Source organism: Lolium perenne, chromosome 6 (assembly GCF_019359855.2).
Source record: "Lolium perenne isolate Kyuss_39 chromosome 6, Kyuss_2.0, whole genome shotgun sequence".
Lineage (NCBI taxonomy): Eukaryota > Viridiplantae > Streptophyta > Magnoliopsida > Poales > Poaceae > Lolium > Lolium perenne.
In genome coordinates, this window is record NC_067249.2 from 55389005 (window position 1) to 55403844 (window position 14840).

Genomic DNA, 14840 nt, shown 5'->3' on the forward strand with positions numbered 1-14840 from the left:
CGCTTGCAAATCTTTTCTAAAGAGAATGACTAAAATACCGTTCATAGGCCAAGAGTTGAACGGGAAACTAACTTAGTGAAAACATATATGATGATGTATGTGGTTCACTGGGCATAGTTGTGTGCGGGAGATTCTTCTACTTCATGAAAACTTCCAACAATGAATTGAGTATATATATGTGGATATATTCGATAAGGAAGAAGTTTGAAACATTTGAATGGATTCAAATAAATTTCAGCATGAAGTGGAAATCATCGTAATAGAAAAATCAAATATCTATAATTGGATCATAGTGGAAATATTTGAATTACGAGTTTTAGCGAACATCTAAGAGAGTTATGAAGTTGTTCTACAACTCACGTTTCTTGGAGTATCATAGTGATGATAGAGTATCCGAGAGATGTATCCAAACCTTGTTGGATCAATGATGAGATAAAATATTGATGCCATTATATTTTTGTGGATTATGCTTTAGAGACTACCGCTTTTACACTGAATAGAGCATCATCATGATCCGTTGAAATGACACCATACCAGGTATGGCATGGGTATGAACCATAATAGTCCTTTCTTAAATTTTGGTATGCATAGCATAAGGTGAACCAAAATCGGATGAATGTCTTTGTTGGTTATCCCAAAGAATTAATTGGGAATTCTTTCCACTATGGAGACAAAGACAAAAGTGTTTGTCGATGTTTCTTACTTATTTCCAAGAAATTGTTTTTAACGAAGTATTTGAGTGGGAGGACAATAGAACTTGATAAGGTTTATGAACCTAAGCATAATGATCAGAGTAGCGTAGCATCGGAATTAGTTCCGGAAGCGGCCACGACGATTATGGCTCCCATGTCTACAAAATGTTATAGTCATGGAGATCAAAGTACTTATTGAACCTTGTAGGTATGATTTACTTTGTGATCAAATAAATGATTTGTGAACAAAGGATTGTTTTTTGAACAAATGATAAACCAACTACAAACAAAGAAGTTATGATGGGCCCTGACTCCGTTAAAATGGCTATACGCCATGAAATCCAAGATAGATGAATACTTTTTGAAAGTAAATGGATCTATAAAATTGATGAACTTGGATGAAATATCCTTGAATAAGCTCGACTTGTCGAAAAGTTATTTACGACAAAATTCAAAGAGTTGACTACGATAAGATTAGATCTTCCGTAGCAATGCTTATAGTCTATGTGGATTATTCTAGTAATCGCTACATATTTCCTTCATGAGATATGCTAGTAGGATGGCAAAATACATTACTTAACAGAAGTGTGTATTAAAGGTGTATACAAGATACAAACCAAGAGTTTTGCTAGTCCGTGGAATACTAGATAAGTATATGAACTTCAATTGGATGAAGTGAGTATCGCGGAGTTGGAATCTTCACCGGATGAAATGATCAAAGAGTTATGATTTCATCAGAGACGATGAAGAGGCTTGCATTTGCAAGAAATTAAGTGGGATAGCTGAGACATATTTATAATACTTTATGTAGATGACATATAGTTGGTTATAAATGATGTAATTATATACTTGATTAAAAGGTTTCATTGAGAATTAACTTTAATGAAAGGATATGGACTGAAACATATTTAGTGTCAAGATTTATGAAGATAGATTGAAACACATAATAAGTTTAAGTCAAAGTACATAGAATGGATATTGAAGTAGTTCAATATAGAAATATTAAGAAGATGTTCTTGTCATGTGAAGGTTTAACAGACTTGAGTGTATCTAACACTCAATGAGTAAAAACACATGAGTGATTTTAGATCACGAATAATATGTACAATATCAGATGTCCTATGCTCTAAATGGTTAGGAGCATATACCAGAATGATTCATGTGATGATCATTGGATAAACAGTATTAATATCCCTGAGTGCTTTAGAAGAACCAAGGATATATAGTTTTGTATGAGTAATGACAAACAAATCGCTGTAAAGGTGTTGCACCGATATTAGTTTGGTCACATATAAAAATAAAATTTTCAATCTCAAATTAGGCTAAGTGTTGTTTAAAAGGTAGCACAATGAGCTAGAAGTTGTCTATGCTAGATTTAGATGAGTTCTAAATGTTGTGACGGATTCTACAAACGAAGGAAGAATATGTCATTGTTTTGACAATGACTGAGGATGTTAAGTCAAGAGGTTCTTTGAGAACTTGGTGTAGTTCCGATAGTGTCAGAGCTTTGAAGCTATATTGTGTATGACAATATTAGTGACATTTTTCAGACCGCGGAATTAAGGTTCCACCAGAAGACCAAACATATTTAATGCCGACTCATTTGGAAAATGAGTGATGCGTGAAGACGCAAATGAATTGAAAAATACATACGTTTCTGAGTGTGTCAGAACCGTTGACTAAAGCTCTCCCTAGGGTAAAGTATGACCAACACCAGAATGCCATGGGTGTTAGGTACCTTACAATGTAATCTAGATTATTGACTCTAGTGCAAGTGGGAGACTGTTGGAGATATGCTCAAGAGGCAATAATAAAAGTGGTTATTATATATCTTTATGTTTATGATAAAAGTTTATATACCATGCTATAATTGTATTAACCGAAACATTGATACATGTGTGTTATGTAAACAACAATGAGTCCCTAGTAAGCCTCTTAAGTAGCTTGTTGATTAATAGATGATTAGTTTCATAATCATGAACATTGGATGCTATTAATAACAAGGTTATATCATTATATGAATGATGTAATGGACACACCCAATTAAGCGTAGCATAAGATCACGTCATTAAGTTATTTGCTATAAGCTTTTGATACATAGTTACCTAGTCCTTATGACCATGAGATCATGTAAATCACTTATACTGGAAAGGTACTTTGATTGCATCAAACACCACTGCGTAAATGGGTGGTTATAAAGGTGGGATTAAGTATCCGGAAAGTATGAGTTGAGGCATATGGATCAATAGTGGGATTTGTCCATCCCGATGACGGATAGATATACTCTGGGCCCTCTCGGTGGAATGTCGTCTAATGTCTTGCAAGCATATGAATAAGTTCATAAGAGACCACATACTACGGTACGAGTAAAGAGTACTTGTCAGGAGACGAGGTTGAACAAGGTATAGAGTGATACCGATGATCAAACCTCGGACAAGTAAAATATCGCGTGACAAAAGGAATTGGTATCGTATGTGAATGGTTCATTCGATCACTAAAGTCATCGTTGAATATGTGGGAGCCATTATGGATCTCCAGATCCCGCTATTGGTTATTGGTCGGAGAGAGATCTCAACCATGTCTACATAGTTCGCGAACCGTAGGGTGACACACTTAAGGTTTGATGTTGTAATAGTAGAACTTGAAATATGGAATGGAGTTTGAAGTATTGTTCGAAGTCTCGGATGGGATCCCGGACATCACGAGGAGTTCCGGAATGGTCCGGAGAATAAGATTCATATATAGGAAGTCATATTCCAAGTTTGGAAATGATCCGGTGCATTTATGGAAGGTTCTAGAAGGTTTTAGAAAAGTCCGGAAGAAATCACTAAGGAAGGAAGAGTCCCGGAGGGACTCCACCTCCCCATGGCCGGCCAACCCTAGAGGGGGGAGTCCAAGGTGGACTCCACCAAGGGGGCCGGCCACCCCCCTTCATGGAAGGGTGGGAATCCCACTTGGGTGGGAGTCCCACCTTGGGTAGGTTTCCCTACTACATGGAAGGTTTTGGGTTGGGGTCTTACTCGAAGACTTGTAGTCCAACACTTGGGGTTCCACCTATATAATGAGGGGCATAGGGGAGGGGGCCGGCCACCACAAGCCACCAAGCTGGCCGCACCCCATAGAAGACGGCCACCCCCTCTCCCAAAACCTAGCCGCCCCCTCTCTCCTCCACCTCTCCCGCATGCTTAGCGAAGCTCCGCCGGAGTTCTCCATCGCCACCGCCACCACGCCGTCGTGCTGCCGGAGTCAAGGAGGAGCTACTACTTCCGCTGCCCGCTGGAACAGGGAGAAGGACGTCGTCTTCATCAACACCGAACGTGTGACCGAGTACGGAGGTGCTGCCCGATCGTGGCACCGTGATCAAGATCTTCTACGCGCTTTTGCAAGCGGCAAGTGATCGTCTACCGCAGCAACAAGAGCCTCATCTTGTAGGCTTTGGAAATCTTCAAGGGTGAGTCTTGATCATCTCCTCGTTGCTCCCGTCTTCTAGATTGCATCTTGGCTTGGATTGCGTTCTCGCGGTAGGAATTTTTTTGTTTTCTATGCTACGAATCCCTACAGTTCAAAGAAAAGTGTGACGAGATTTTGAAACGAGTTGCATTTTTCTGAAAATTTGAACTATGTGGCCAAAAAGTACAACTAGAACAAGATCTCTTTTCTTGAAATTGCACTTGCGTTTTTTTGGTTCACTAAGACTCAAGAAAATCTCAATAAGACAAACCCTAGGGGATTGTAGTATGGTACATCTTATGATCTAGATATATAGATCATGTATCTTGTCCTTTTATTTTAAGCATTCAAGCATAGCCCTTTTAAAACAATTCATCTCTTATTTCTCCATTTTTTCTTTTCTCCTAGGTCCTTACTTCGAACAGGTAGACACAAGAGGTGTTTGTGAATTTGTCCTTAGAACAAAAGTACCACCCGCAATCTCTACTCACCTGTCTGCCAATAAGTATACACTTTCATCATCTTTTAATAGTTAAACATTTTCAAATTTCATCAACATTCTACACACAAAAAATCAACACATGTCACATCAACTACATTTTAGAATGAATCTAGCGATGTTTATTTTGTGTTATAAGTGTTGTTACTTTGGGCAGTGCTGAGGATCCTCCGGAGGATAATTCCCCCGAACCTCTGAATCCACCAAACGACACGCGTCCCTTCAGGACCACAACCCACGTGCAGACTCCTGCATAACTATTCTCTTCCCCATTCTTTCCCATACAGAAAAAACGAAAAACAAACACACCACCACGCAGATAGCACCTACGGGCGCATCATCCTCCTGAAACACAAAGAACGAAGTCCGGAGAGAGACCTCACCGGCAACACATCAACTCCAGCTGGAAGCACCGCCGCCTCTCCTTGCAGCATCTCCGCGTCGTCCTTGCAGCACCACCTCCCACCTATAGAAGCGCAATCGTCTGTCCATGGCAGCAATACCGCCCCAGCTGGCCGCAACACAGCCCGCGCCTGCAACACCGTCACCCCCTCCGATAGCATCGGTGGCGCTCACTTGCAGCAGCCGCTACCGGCCTTTGCAGCTTCGGTGATGGGGATTTGCAGCTCCAGATCCCGCCCTTTGCAGCTCTGGTGACGGGGAATTGCAGCTCCACCCCACAGCATATGTAGCTCTACCGACAACCTCTAGCAGCACCACTGCACAGCTTATGCAGCTGGGCAGCTCCTCCGCCACCCGGACTCGTGGTTCGCAACAGTGTTGCCTCCCCTGGAAGTAGCTATGACCGCCGCTCGAAGCATCGCTGGCCTGCAGTAGCAGCATGATACGTCCCAAACGTATCTATAATTTCTTATGTTCCATACTACTTTTATGATGATACTCACATGTTTTATACACATTATATGTCATTATTATGCATTTTCCGGCACTAACCTATTGACAAGATGCCGAAGAGCCAGTTGCTGTTTTCTGCTGTTTTTGGTTTAAGAAATCCTAGTAAGGAAATATTCTCGGAATTGGACGAAATCAACGCCCAGGGGCTTATTTTTCCACGAAGCTTCCAGAAGTCCGAAAGGGAAACGAAGTGGGGCGACGAGGCGGGCACACAACAGGGCGGCGCGGCCCAAGCCCTGGCCGCGCCGGCCTACTGTGTGGGCCCCTCGTGGTGCCCCCTGATGGCGTGTAACTCACACGTTCGTTCAGAACCCCAAGAGGAAGGTATGATGCGCACAGCAGCAAGTTTTCCCTCAGAAAGAAACCAAGGTTTATCGAACCAGGAGGAGCCAAGAAGCACGTTGAAGGTTGATGGCGGCGGGATGTAGTGCGGCGCAACACCAGAGATTCCGGCGCCAACGTGGAACCTGCACAACACAAACCAAGTACTTTGCCCCAACGAAACAGTGAGGTTGTCAATCTCACCGGCTTGCTGTAACAAAGGATTAACCGTATTGTGTGGAAGATGATTGTTTGCAGAAAACAGTAAAACAAGTATTGCAGTAGATTGTATTTTAGTAAAGAGAATTGGACCGGGGTCCACAGTTCACTAGAGGTGTCTCTCCCATAAGATAAAAGCATGTTGGGTGAACAAATTACAGTCGGGCAATTGACAAATAGAGAGAGCATAACAATGCACATACATGTCATGATAAATATAGTGAGATTTAATTGGGCATTACGACAAAGTACATAGACCGCTATCCAGCATGCATCTATGCCTAAAAAGTCCACCTTCAGGTTATCATCCGAACCCCCTCCAGTATTAAGTTGCTAACAACAGACAATTGCATTAAGTATTGCGCGTAATGTAATCAATAACTACATCCTTAGACATAGCATCAATGTTTTATCCCTAGTGGCAACAACACATCCATAATCTTAGAACTTTCTGTCACTGTCCCAGATTCACGGAGACATGAACCCACTATCGAGCATAAATACTCCCTCTTGGAGTTACTAGCATCAACTTGGCCAGAGCCTCTACTAATAACGGAGAGCATGCAAGATCATAAACAACACATAGGTAATAACTTGATAATTAACATAACATAGTATTCTCTATCCATCGGATCCCGACAAACACAACATCTAGTATTACAGATAGATGATCTTGATCATGTTAGGCAGCTCACAAGATCCAACAATGAAGCACAATGAGGAGAAGACAACCATCTAGCTACTGCTATGGACCCATAGTCCAGGGGTGAACTACTCACTCATCACTCCGGAGGTGACCATGGCGGTGAAGAGTCCTCCGGGAGATGAATCCCCTCTCCGGCAGGGTGCCGAAGGAGATCTCCAGAATCCCCCGAGATGGGATTGGCGGCGGCGGCGTCTCAGTAAGGTTTTCCGTATCGTGGCTCTCGGTACTGGGGGTTTCGCGACGGAGGCTTTAAGTAGGCGGAAGAGCAGGTCAAGAGGCGGCACGAGGGGCCCACACTATAGGTCGGCGCGGCCAGGGCTTGGGCCGTGCCGCCCTGTAGTCTGGCCACCTCGTGGCCCCACTTCGTCTCCTCTTCGGTCTTTTGGAAGCTTCGTGGCAAAATAGGACCCTGGGCGTTGATTTCGTCCAATTCCGAGAATATTTCTTTACTAGGATTTCTGAAACCAAAAACAGCAGAAAACAGCAACTGGCACTTCGGCATCTTGTTAATAGGTTAGTTCCAGAAAATGCACGAATATGACATAAAGTGTGCATAAAACATGTAGATATTATCAATAATGTGGCATGGAACACAAGAAATTATCGATACGTCGGAGACGTATCAGCATCCCCAAGCTTAGTTCTGCTCGTCCCGAGCAGGTAAAACGATAACAAAGATAATTTCTGGAGTGACATGCCATCATAACCTTGATCATACTATTTGTAAACATATGTAATGAATGAAGCGATCAAAACAATGGTAATGACATGAGTAAACAAGTGAATCATAAAGTAAAGACTTTTCATGAATAGTACTTCAAGACAAGCATCAATAAGTCCTGCATAAGAGTTAACTCATAAAGCAATAAATCAAAGTAAAGGTATTGAAGCAACACAAAGGAAGATTAAGTTTCAGCGGTTGCTTTCAACTTATAACATGTATATCTCATGGATAATTGTCAACATAGAGTAATATAATAAGTGCAATATGCAAATATGTAGGAATCAATGCACAGTTCACACAAGTGTTTGCTTCTTGAGGTGGAGAGAAATAGGTGAACTGACTCAACATAAAAGTAAAGAGAATGGTCCTTCAAAGAGGAAAGCATCGATTGCTATATTTGTGCTAGAGCTTTTATTTTGAAATAATGAAACAATTTTGTCAACGGTAGTAATAAAGCATATGAGTTATGTAAATTATATCTTACAAGTTGCAAGCCTCATGCATAGTATACTAATAGTGCCCGCACCTTGTCCTAATTAGCTTGGACTACCGGATCATCACAATACACATGTTTTAACCAAGTGTCACAATGGGGTACCTCCATGCCGCCTGTACAAAGGTCTAAGGAGAAAGCTCGCATTTTGGATTTCTCGCTTTTGATTATTCTCAACTTAGACATCCATACCGGGACAACATGGACAACAGATAATGGACTCCTCTTTAATGCTTAAGCATGTGGCAACAATTATTATTCTCGTATGAGATTGAGGATATATGTCCAAAACTGAAACTTCCACCATGAATCATGGCTTTTAGTTAGCGGCCCAATGTTCTTCTCTAACAATATGTATGCTCCAACCATAAGGTGGTAGATCTCTCTTACTTCAGACAAGACGAACATGCATAGCAACTCACATGAAATTCAACAAAGAATAGTTGATGGCGTCCCCAGAAACATGGTTATCGCACAACAAGCAACTTAATAAGAGATAAAGTGCATAAGTACATATTCAATACCACAATAGTTTTTAAGCTATTTGTCCCATGAGCTATATATTGCAAAGGTGGAGGATAGAAATTTAAAGGTAGCACTCAAGCAATTTACTTTGGAATGGCGGAGAAATACCATGTAGTAGGTAGGTATGGTGGACACAAATGGCATAGTGGTTGGCTCAAGGATTTTGGATGCATGAGAAGTATTCCCTCTCGATACAAGGTTTGGGATAGCAAGGTTATTTGAAACAAACACAAGGATGAACCGGTGCAGCAAAGCTCACATAAAATACATATTGAAAACATTATAAGACTCTACACCGTCTTCCTTGTTGTTCAAAACTCAATACTAGAAATTATCTAGACTTTAGAGAAACCAAATATGCAAACCAAATTAGCAAGCTCTAGGTGTTTCTTCATTAATGGGTGCCAAGTATATGATGCAAGAGCTTAAACATGAGCACAACAATTGCCAAGTATCACATTATCCAAGACATTTTAGCAATTTACTACATGTATCATTTTCCAATTCCAACCATATAACAATTTAACGAAGAAGAAACTTCGCCATGAATACTATGAGTAGAGCCTAAGGACATACTTGTCCATATGCTACAGCGGAGCGTGTCTCTCTCCCATATAGTGAATGCTAGGATCCATTTTATTCAAACAAAACAAAAACAAAAACAAAAACAAACCGACGCTCCAAGCAAAGCACATGAGATGTGACGGAATAAAAATATAGTTTCAGGGGAGGAACCTGATAATGTTGTCGATGAAGAAGGGGATGCCTTGGGCATCCCCAAGCTTAGACGCTTGAGTCTTCTTAGAATATGCAGGGGTGAACCACCGGGGCATCCCCAAGCTTAGAGCTTTCACTCTCCTTGATCATATTGCATCATACTCCTCTCTTGATCCTTGAAAACTTCCTCCACACCAAACTTAGAACAACTCATAAGAGGGTTAGTGCACAATAAAAATTAACATGTTCAAAGGTGACACAATCATTCTTAACACTTCTGGACATTGCGTAAAGCTACTGGACATTAATGGATCAAAGAAATTCATCCAACATAGCAAAAGAGGCAATGCGAAATAAAAGACAGAATCTGTCAAAACAGAACAGTTCGTATTGACGAATTTTAAAATGGCACCAGACTTGCTCAAATGAAAATGCCCAAATTGAATGAAAGTTGCGTATATATCTGAGGATCACGCACGTAAATTGGCTTAATTTTCTGAGCTACCTACAGGGAGGCAGGTCGAAATTCGTGACAGCAAAGAAATCTGAAACTGCGCAGTAATCCAAATCTAGTATGAACTTTTCTATCAAAGACTTTACTTGGCACAACAAAACACAAAACTAAGATAAGGAGAGGTTGCTACAGTAGTAAACAACTTCCAAGACACAAAATAAAAACCAAGTACTGTAATAAAAACCATGGGTTGTCTCCCATAAGCGCTTTTCTTTAACGCCTTTCAGCTAGGCGCAGAAAGTGTAAATCAAGTATTATCGAGAGATGGTGAATCTTCATCCTTACCAGGGGTGTTGGGAGTTACCTCAACAATGCATGTTATCTTATCTATGTAAGTTTCAGAGGCTCCCTTTTTATTAGTCTTAGGCTTGCTACTCTCATCAAACAAATTTTCAGGAACAAGCCAAGCATAGTTATTTTCTAGCGCTTCATTTATCGCTAGGAGCTTACATGGTATTGGCGCTTTGATCTCCCCACCATCATTAATATTATTAGTGTACTTTATTCTATCCATATCCATCTTTTCAAGGAGACTAACAAAGTTGGTGCAAGAACCAAGCATCTTATATTTGATAAAGACCTTTCTAGCTTCTCTTGCTATACCACCAAATTCTTTAAGAAGGGTTTCTAAAACAAAATCTTTCTTTTCCCCTTCTTCCATATCACCAAGTGTGAGAAACATGTGTTGGATTATAGGATTGAGATTAACAAATTTAGTTTCCAACATGTGAACTAAAGAAGCAGCAGCAATTTCATAAGTAGGAGCAAGTTCTACCAAGTGTCTATCTTCAAAATCTTCAACGGTACTAACATGGTTGAAAAATTCTTCTATATTATTTCTCCCAACTATAGACCCGCGTCCTACCGGTATGTTTTTCGTGGTAAAATTAAAAGGAAACATGATGAATCAAGTAAAGTAAATGCAAGTAACTAATTTTTTTTTGTGTTTTTGATATAGTAAACAAGATAGCAAATAAAGTAAAACTAGCAACTAATTTTTTTTGTATTTTGATTTAGTGCAGCAAACAAAATAGTAAATAAAACTAAGCAAGACAAAAACAAAGTAAAGAGATTGAGAAGTGGAGACTCCCCTTGCAGCGTGTCTTGATCTCCCCGGCAACGGCGCCAGAAAAAGAGCTTGATGGCGTGTAACTCACACGTTCGTTGGGAACCCCAAGAGGAAGGTATGATGCGCACAGCAGCAAGTTTTCCCTCAGAAAGAAACCAAGGTTTATCGAACCAGGAGGAGCCAAGAAGCACGTTGAAGGTTGATGGCGGCGGGATGTAGTGCGGCGCAACACCAGAGATTTCGGCGCCAACGTGGAACCTGCACAACACAAACCAAGTACTTTGCCCCAACGAAACAGTGAGGTTGTCAATCTCACCGGCTTGCTGTAACAAAGGATTAACCGTATTGTGTGGAAGATGATTGTTTGCAGAAAACAGTAAAACAAGTATTGCAGTAGATTGTATTTCAGTAAAGAGAATTGGATCGGGGTCCACAGTTCACTAGAGGTGTCTCTCCCATAAGATAAAAGCATGTTGGGTGAACAAATTACAGTCGGGCAATTGACAAATAGAGAGAGCATAACAATGCACATACATGTCATGATAAATATAGTGAGATTTAATTGGGCATTACGACAAAGTACATAGACCGCTATCCAGCATGCATCTATGCCTAAAAAGTCCACCTTCAGGTTATCATCCGAACCCCCTCCAGTATTAAGTTGCTAACAACAGACAATTGCATTAAGTATTGCACGTAATGTAATCAATAACTACATCCTTAGACATAGCATCAATGTTTTATCCCTAGTGGCAACAGCACATCCATAATCTTAGAACTTTCTCACATCGTCCCGCATTCACGGAGACATGAACCCACTATCGAGCATAAATACTCCCTCTTGGAGTTACTAGCATCAACTTGGCCAGAGCCTCTACTAATAACGGAGAGCATGCAAGATCATAAACAACACATAGGTAATAACTTGATAATTAACATAACATAGTATTCTCTATCCATCGGATCCCGACAAACACAACATATAGTATTAGAGATAGATGATCTTGATCATGTTAGGTAGCTCACAAGATCCAACAATGAAGCACAATGAGGAGAAGACAACCATCTAGCTACTGCTATGGACCCATAGTCCAGGGGTGAACTACTCACTCATCACTCCGGAGGCGACCATGGCGGTGAAGAGTCCTCCGGGAGATGAATCCCCTCTCCGGCAGGGTGCCGGAGGAGATCTCCAGAATCCCCCGAGATGGGATTGGCGGCGGCGGCGTCTCAGTAAGGTTTTCCGTATCGTGGCTCTCGGTACTGGGGGTTTCGCGATAGAGGCTTTAAGTAGGCGGAAGGGCAGGTCAAGAGGCGGCACGAGGGGCCCACACTATAGGTCGGCGCGGCCAGGGCTTGGGCCGCGCCGCCCTGTAGTCTGGCCACCTCGTGGCCCCACTTCGTCTCCTCTTCGGTCTTCTGGAAGCTTCGTGGCAAAATAGGACCCTGGGCGTTGATTTCGTCCAATTCCGAGAATATTTCTTTACTAGGATTTCTGAAACCAAAAACAGCAGAAAACAACAACTGGCACTTCGGCATCTTGTTAATAGGTTAGTTCCAGAAAATGCACGAATATGACATAAAGTGTGCATAAAACATGTAGATATTATCAATAATGTGGCATGGAACACAAGAAATTATCGATACGTCGGAGACGTATCACCCCCTGACCTACCTCTTCGCCTACATATAGTCTTCATCGCGAAACCCCCAGTACCGAGAGCCACGATACGGAAAACCTTCCAGAGATGCAGCCGCCGCCAATCCCATCTCGGGGGATTCAGGAGATCGCCTCCGGCACCCTGCCGGAGAGGGGAATCATCTCCCGGAGGGCTCTTCATCGCCATGATCGCCTCCGGATCGATGTGTGAGTAGTTCACCCCTGGACTATGGGTCCATAGCAGTAGCTAGATGGCCGTCTTCTCCTCATTGTGCTATCATGTTAGATCTTGTGAGCTGCCTATCATGATCAAGATCATCTATTTGTAATGCTACATGTTGTGTTTGTTGGGATCCGATGAATATTGAATACTATGTCAAGTTGATTATCAATCTATCATATATGTTGTTTATGTTCTTGCATGCTCTCCGTTGCTAGTAGAGGCTCTGGCCAAGTTGATACTTGTGACTCCAAGAGGGAGTATTTATGCTCGATAGTGGGTTCATACCTCCATTAAATCTGGGACAGTGACAGAAAGTTCTAAGGTTGTGGATGTGCTGTTGCCACTAGGGATAAAACATCGATGCTTTGTCTAAGGATATTTGTGTTGATTACATTACGCACCATACTTAATGCAATTGTCTGTTGTTTACAACTTAATACCGGAAGGGGTTCGGATGATAACCTGAAAGTGGAATTTTTAGGCATAGATGCATGCTGGATAGCGGTCTATGTACTTTGTCGTAATGCCCTGATTAAATCTCATAGTACTCATCATGATATATGTATGTGCATTGTTATGCCTTCTTTATTTGTCAATTGCCCAACTGTAATTTGTTCACCCAACATCTGTTTATCTTATGGGAGAGACACCACTAGTGAACTGTGGACCCCGGTCCTATTCTTTACATCTGAAATACAATCTACTGCAATTGTTCTTTACTGTTCTTCGCAAACAATCATCATTTTCCACACAATACGTTTAATCCTTTGTTACAGCAAGCCGGTGAGATTGACAACCTCACTGTTACGTTGGGGCAAAGTACTTTGATTGTGTTGTGCAGGTTCCACGTTGGCGCCGGAATCCCTGGTGTTGCGCCGCACTACACTCCGTCACCATCAACCTTCAACGTGCTTCTTGGCTCCTCCTGGTTTGATAAACCTTGGTTTCTTTCTGAGGGAAAACTTGCTACTGTATGCATCACACCTTCCTCTTGGGGTTCCCAACGGACGTGTGTTAACTGCACGCATCAAGCATATTTTCTGGCGCCGTTGCCGGGGAGATCAAGACACGCTGCAAGGGGAGTCTTGATACGTCTCCGACGTATCGATAATTTCTTATGTTCCATGCCACATTATTGATGTTATCTACATGTTTTATGCACACTTTATGTCATATTCGTGCATTTTCTGGAACTAACCTATTAACAAGATGCCGAAGTGCCGATTCTTTGTTCTGCTGTTTTTGGTTTCAGAAATCCTAGTAAGGAAATATTCTCGGAATTGGACGAAATCAAAGCCCAGGGGCCTATTTTCTCACGAAGCTTCCAGAAGTCCGAAGGAGAGACGAAGAGGGGCCACGGAGGGGCCACACCCTAGGGCGGCGCGGCGCCCTTGGCCGCGCGGCCCCGTGGTGTGGGGCCCCGTGCCGCCTCTTGACCTGCCCTTCCGCCTATAAAAAGTCTCCGTGACGAAACCCCGCATCGAGAACCACGATACGGAAAACCTTCCAGAGACGCCGCCGCCGCCGATCCCATCTCGGGGGATCCAGGAGATCGCCTCCGGCACCCTGCCGGAGAGGGGAATCATCTCCCGGAGGACTCTACGCCGCCATGGTCGCCTCCGGGGTGATGTGTGAGTAGTCTACCCCTGGACTATGGGTCCATAGCAGTAGCTAGATGGTTATCTTCTCCCCATTGTGCTATCATTGTCGGATCTTGTGAGCTGCCTAACATGATCAAGATCATCTATCTGTAATTCTATATGTTGCGTTTGTTGGGATCCGATGAATAGAGAATACTTGTTATGTTGATTATCAAAGCTATGCTTATGTGTTGTTTATGATCTTGCATGCTCTCCGTTATTAGTAGATGCTCTGGCCAAGTTGATGCTAGTAACTCCAAGAGGGAGTATTTATGCTCGATAGTGGGTTCATGCCTCTGTGAATCTGGAGGAGTGACAAGAACCACTAAGGTTATGGATGTGCTGTTGCCACTAGGGATAAAACATTAGTGCTATGTTCAAGGATGTAGTCACTAGTTACATTACGCGCAATACTTAATGCAATTGTCTGTTGTTAGCAACTTAATACTGGAGGGGGTTCGGATGATAACCTG

The 14840-nt window shown here is 42.2% G+C and overlaps 1 protein-coding gene across 1 annotated transcript in view; it reads left to right on the plus strand.

The window, feature by feature from the left end:
- The window catches only part of LOC127310493 (BTB/POZ and MATH domain-containing protein 2-like), a 56640-nt gene that overhangs the window by 26701 nt on the left and 15099 nt on the right, over nucleotides 1-14840 (plus strand). The window contains exon 2 of the mRNA XM_051341164.1: nucleotides 4929-5250. Coding sequence (XP_051197124.1) covers nucleotides 4929-5250 — 322 coding nt within the window. The remainder of the gene's footprint in view (nucleotides 1-4928; nucleotides 5251-14840) is intronic.